At 35.9% G+C, this 6,139-nt stretch overlaps 1 protein-coding gene across 1 annotated transcript; it reads left to right on the forward strand.

Annotated features, from left to right (window-relative positions):
* Positions 1-3,421: 3,421 nt before the first annotated feature.
* On the forward strand, positions 3,422-5,581 carry Oxa1l (OXA1L mitochondrial inner membrane protein). The gene is made up of 8 exons (XM_076774195.1): positions 3,422-3,587; positions 3,683-3,851; positions 3,919-4,002; positions 4,099-4,422; positions 4,534-4,619; positions 4,716-4,976; positions 5,102-5,264; positions 5,332-5,581. Exons 1-8 carry the CDS (start codon positions 3,522-3,524, stop codon positions 5,490-5,492), a joined length of 1,314 nt encoding a protein of 437 aa, XP_076630310.1. The 5' UTR covers positions 3,422-3,521; the 3' UTR covers positions 5,493-5,581.
* Positions 5,582-6,139: the final 558 nt, after the last annotated feature.

The raw sequence follows: 6,139 nt of genomic DNA on the forward strand, positions 1-6,139 counted from the left end.
CCTATACACGCGCGCCATCGTACGGAAGCGTCCTGAACTACACGCAACGCGCACTCGATTCTTGTATAAGAATCTCGAATCGATTCGCTAAACGGCTAATTCGCCTCGATTAAAATTAATCCTTTGACCACGAAAGGCGTACGTATACATTTTTCGATGCTTCGGACTTTCCAGTAGGAATCAAATAAAATTAATAAACAATGGCTTTGATGTAAATAATCGACTCCCTTGGTTAATCCTTCTTTGGCGATGGTATGTCTTGAGTATTTTTAATTCCAGTGATTTTGACTATTTCTTCAAGGTTTAGAGTCACATTTTTAACTGAGTTTTGTTTAATTTTTCATTCGATTTAAGCATCTTATATACCATTCCTGGCGTTGTATAGCTTTTACTATCGAGGATTTCGAGTGTGAGCCAATGTTTCGCAAGCATTGCAGGTTCGTCAGGGTACGAAAGAGTGTATCGGTGCGTATTTTAGACAAATAGATGTTGTTCGCGTATTTCTATATGAAAAAAATTGTTTCGCGCTTCCCTTTGAATTTACAAGACATCTTCTACAGGGTTCGCCCCTCCCACTTTGGAAAACAGTGGTGTAACATGTTAATCGAAACGGGTCGCCGCGTGATCGACCCCAGGCTGCCTCGTAAAACTTTACGATCTTCTATTAACGGAACAGCCAGGCGTAATGAGCGCACAGCCTCCTCGCGCGCTCAACCTGTCTAGGTGTCTGCGTTTAGGGGTCCGGAAAAAGACGAAAATTTTTCTAGACCCCGGGATTTTATCGGCGCGATCAAAAGGATCGCGACGTTGACACGAGACCGAACTCGGTGTCATCTCTTTCCCTTGACAGCTTCGCTATCTTGTTCCTTTAGGGGGACGGTCATCCCATTATCTAACTGGCTGGTCACCCGAGCGTAAAGTGGGCAGTCCTGTCCAGGAAGCAATCTTCGATCTCTAACCGATCCTTGGGGATCTTCAGGGAAATTTTAACGTCTTCTCTGTCATTCGTTTGCCTTTTCAAACATATTCGTTTGGTCGGTCGTCTCCATAAACTATGTTTGAATGGGATAACATCAATGGAGTCTTCTTTATGTAGCAGAATTTGCAAAGCACTAAATAAATGATGGGAGAAATATTATCTCGTCTTTATTGTTGATTCTATTTTCTTCCTGGAAGATTTTGTTCGTAATTTCACATCAATTTCACATCTCAGGAAAGAAAAAAAAAAAGGAGAGGGGAATGTGTGTCTTCGTTGATCTGCTAGTGAACTCAACGGTAAAACAACCTTAACAGATAGGTGGTTGATCGAGTACTTATGAGAAATATAAAGCTTGACGTAGCCCTCTGTTGGCGAGCAAGGGAGGTATCGCCACAGATCGATAGAACTTCATATTGAAATGAAATGAAAACTGCAACAGATTATCTGGTGCTCGTTGTTTTATTTTTATGTACATTCGATAACATTATATACGAAGTGCAATATCGTTTAAATGACCACTACGATTGGTATCTTGAATGGTATCTTCGACAATAGCTAATTAAGCTATAAAGGAAAATTAAAAGAGTTAAAATAATGAACAAGTTGTTTCATAGCATCTGTACAATGAATAATGTCGTAAACCATTTCATTCATTACTCTGTTAGCATAACAGTACTTATACGACCAGGGGCAAGGAACACTCTGATGCACAATTGTTTAGGATTCAAGAGGTACGCGGTGAAATTCACGCTTTGACTATCAATATTATCCAAACATACTAAGGGCCCCTAAAACCCCATGAAAGCCGAGCCCACTCGAAGGATCACCCAAACATTTCCAAAACCTACGAGAATTTGATTGATAAATAAAGGACGAATTACATAGTCTGCAATCTACGAAACTGTATGAAACGAAATCATATTTCTAAAGTTATTTCCTAGAGACAGCAACATCTAGATCTCTCCAAATACAAGCCAATTTAACCTAGATACGTCTTTTACTATCCTTTAGGCAATATATTTCTATTTCTATTACTGATTTCTATTTATTTTCTCGATCGTCATGAAAATTCGTCATATTTCTAAAGTTATTTCCTAGAGACAGCAACATCTAGATCTCTCCAAATACAAGCCAATTTAACCTAGATACGTCTTTTACTATCCTTTGGACAATATATTTCTATTATTGATTTCTATTTATTTTCTCGATCATCATGAAAATTGACTTTTGTTCCGCTAGATTGTCGAAATATAACTACGCGTGTCGTTTGGATAGCACGATCGGGATGATTCTACGAATCGATTGGTACGTGAATTTCGTCCCGGTAAATAATTTGACTTGTGTATAATTGAACGTTACGGTCGACCATCGACGAGGGGAAGACGATAACAACGAGGCCGTCATTGCGCCATCCAGAAGGCTGAGTCGTTACCGAATTATTTCGAGGAGAGACTGACAGGCGGTACCAAAGCGCGATGGTTAGGGGGCCTTCACGGACAATGCGAATCTGTAATTATAAGCGCGCCGTCTTCTGACTGCCCATTCCCCTCCCTTCGTCTCCTTTCTTTTTTTTTTTTTGTTCACGTAAAATCTCATGCAGCCCCGTATTATCGCCTTAAATCAACAGAGCCGCTCCTACGGTCAGTACCAACGCGGGCCGAAAGGAGTTTCGTGGCCATGGACGGACGAGGGGGGCACCCGAAACCGGGAAGATGGCACGAGAGGGACTTTAATAGTAGGTCTCGCTTAATAACCCACGTCCCGGAGCCCAAACTGATTGTCATTGCAGTAGATTCGATCACGTGAGTCGGCACTGTCAGTGTAACGCCAGTGGCGTAGCAAGTGGCTTTGATTCGTGGAATAAAATGGGTTGATTCTCGTACAGGGATTCGAACTCTGACCCGAATCTGTTACGACTGCTAATAAACATTTTGCAACTGTAATTTTTTAATTCCCGAACGGTCTGAAATTATTTTCCTTCAGCATGTACCGATGATTTCGATAATAGTTGTGTCTAACAATTTTCAATGATGTTCAAACCCGATGATCTGACTGATCATTGTGAAACTTGAATATTTTGTTACGTGACGTATAATTTGATTTGCCGTATAAACGCGTGAATTGTCTCGTTAAAAAATAATGTTTGTGCCCGCAATTAATATTTTCTAATGATAAAACACAACACCGCCACGAGATTTAAAGATGTCATGGATCGATATTAATTCGAATTTTAGTTTATTTTAAACAAGATTATTCGTTTCTCGATGAAATGTCACTAACAATTACAATACAGAATAAAATTGTAAAATCATTGCTTGAAATCAATTTAAATAAGCTCTAGAATTGCACTTGAAATGCCATCTATAAACACACCATGGTAACTCGATGCAATTCAATGCATTCCTTTAAAGGTAAGAAAGTTATGTGTACCATGCACGAACACCGAAACAATTTTCACGGAAACGTATTTCGTCGAACGTTTCGTAACGATTCTGCTAGAAAATACAAATAAACGTTAACCATAAACTATATAAATACAAACATGTTATCGCGATTAACCGTAAATACCGCTCGAAAGTTACTGTTAAACACAAACATAAGTTCTCAGGTAAATTGAAATATTATTCTGTGATGAGGTTATGTCATTGCATTTTCAGTCGGCGTAAACAGAATTCTTTTACGTTAAATTGTAATTTTTTTCAGAAATTAGCAAAATGCAAATTCAGTCGCCTCGCGACCCCTATCACAAATATACCCAGGAACAATTTCACATTCAACGTTCACAAACATTCAAAAGTTAGTAGTATTTTTTGCGTTCGACATCAGAGTACGGTGGATGTGACGAAGGAAACTGTATTAAATACTCAGCCAAGTATGAAATATATAAATGTACGTATATCAATTTTCTATTCATAAATAATTAAATATTTTTCTCTTAGATCCGCCAGCACCACAGACTGCGAATGCAGTGGAAATCACAAACAACACGGTACCAGAAAATGTTTTTATTAGCGAAATACCAGGTGAATTAATTTTATACCTTAAAAAATATTTTTTATTTAAATTAATGAAGTATAAAATGAAAGAAATGTAGTTAATTTTTATATTACTTTGTATAGAGATACCTACACTGCAGATACCAGAAATAATAGAAACTATTGTTAAACTACATCCAACTGGAGAGCCTACACTAGCAAGTTTAGGATTGTGTGGATACAGTCCTGTTGGAGCTATACAATATGCTTTGGAATGGGTACATATTTATTGCGATATGCCATGGTGGGCAGCAATTGCATTGGGCACTGTATGCGTTAGAACACTACTATTTCCATTAATAATATTAACACAGAAAAATAATGCCATTATGAACAATAATCTATCAGGCATGCGAAGTCTACAGGAGAAAATAACAGAATCAAGACAGTGTGGAAACGAATATGATGGTATAAATTAAACATTTTAATATATTAATACTTAAATGATTGCATATTATTTCCAATAGTTTTATTCCAAAACCAGGGATTTTCTCTTTCATAATTAATTTTTATTTTTAGTTGCTAAGTATGGTCATGATTTATCGAATTATATGAAAGAAAAGAATATTAATCCATTGAAGACTATGTTCATAGGCATATCGCAAGTATGTATTTTACAACAAATAATGTAATTTTTTGGATTTAAAAATGTCTCTGGTAATGTAAATAATAACCAAAATTTATGTTTTCATATTCACCAGATCCCAGTATTTCTTTCATTCTTTTTGGCTTTGAGACAAATGGCCAATCTTCCTGTTGAAAGTTTAAAAACTGGTGGATTGTGGTGGTTTACAGATTTAACTGCTAATGATCCGTATTATATACTACCTATAATCACTTGCACAACAGTATTTGCAACACTTATGCATGGCGGTAGTATGAATAATGTAAGAGGTGTACTTAAACATATAATTCGTGCTATGCCATTTGTTATGTTTCCGTTCCTAATAAATTTTCCAGCGGTAAGAAACGCATATTTAACAAATTTACAAACTAAACATTGATCTTGTAATGCGATTTATGCTATTACAACAATGAATCTACATTATTCTGTACTATACTATTATTTTTGAAATGCATATTTTAGGTTATTTTGTGCTATTGGGTGTCAACAAACTTTTTCACCCTGTTTCAAGTCTCACTTCTGAAAATCGATAGAATAAGGGAATTCTTCGATATACCAGAATATATAACAAATAAGGAAGTGTTACCTCAGAAACGAAAAAGCTTCATGGCTGAATTAAATAATTGTAATTTCAAATAAAATTACAAACTTGACATAATGCTCAATGAACTAAATTTTACATCTTTTTTCAGCTTGGACTAATATCAAAATATCTAAAAAGTTGGCGGACAAAAAATACGCGGATTCATCATTATTTAATGCAGCAGGAAAAGGCCCTTTAAAGAAAACATTTAAATACGATCCATCAAAAACACCAAAGTTAGCAGCACAAGCTGCATCAAGGAAAAGATAATATTTTGTACATGATCGTTGGTAGATATAATTGTACCATACTTTATTAATTATAACGCTATTTTAATAATAAATGATTACAAATACATTGATAGCAATCTGTTTTATTTATTTAATGAAAATGTTTGAGGAAACGAACAAATTTCATTTTTTAGCCCCATATTCGATTCTAACAGTGCCTTCGAACAAATTCGATTCAGATCCGAAAAAAATAGAATCTGCCTTTTAAAATGAGCAAATGTACGTCTGCGTATAATTTTTTGTCACGAAATTACAGTCCAAAATTAGCGATTTCTATGTAATAAACCGAATGCGGGAAAACTATTTCTTAAGAATTGCTGGCTGCATACAAACATATCTTTTTTGCAACTCTAGATTTGTAATTTCTACTGAATTCGCCTAGACCACAGTTAAATCAAGCAATAATCAAAAATCTGTACATAAATTTCCACCAAATTATACGCAAGTATTTAAACTACTTAATAATTTAAACGTTCACCTACTCAGCTTACTGGACTACCTTTCAGGGCATGCATCACTCTAGGAAAACCGTTACTCACTGACGTCATAATCGCGATTTCAATTCGATACGTCGATCTCGATTGTAATTAAGTTTAGAATAATCGATGGTCGCTTTTAATTATAATT

This window comes from Colletes latitarsis, chromosome 10, assembly GCF_051014445.1.
Source record: "Colletes latitarsis isolate SP2378_abdomen chromosome 10, iyColLati1, whole genome shotgun sequence".
Classification (NCBI taxonomy): Eukaryota; Metazoa; Arthropoda; class Insecta; order Hymenoptera; family Colletidae; genus Colletes; species Colletes latitarsis.

What these genes read in the sequence shown, in the direction of transcription:
- Oxa1l (XM_076774195.1), top strand. Translation starts at nt 3,522, where the DNA reads ATGTTATCGCGATTAACCGTAAATACCGCTCGAAAGTTACTGTTAAAC. An exon ending in TGTATTAAATACTCAGCCAA is followed by an intron (nt 3,852 to 3,918) that starts GTATGAAATATA and finishes TTTTTCTCTTAG; the next exon opens with ATCCGCCAGCACCACAGACT. An exon ending in TCCTAATAAATTTTCCAGCG is followed by an intron (nt 4,977 to 5,101) that starts GTAAGAAACGCA and finishes TGCATATTTTAG; the next exon opens with GTTATTTTGTGCTATTGGGT.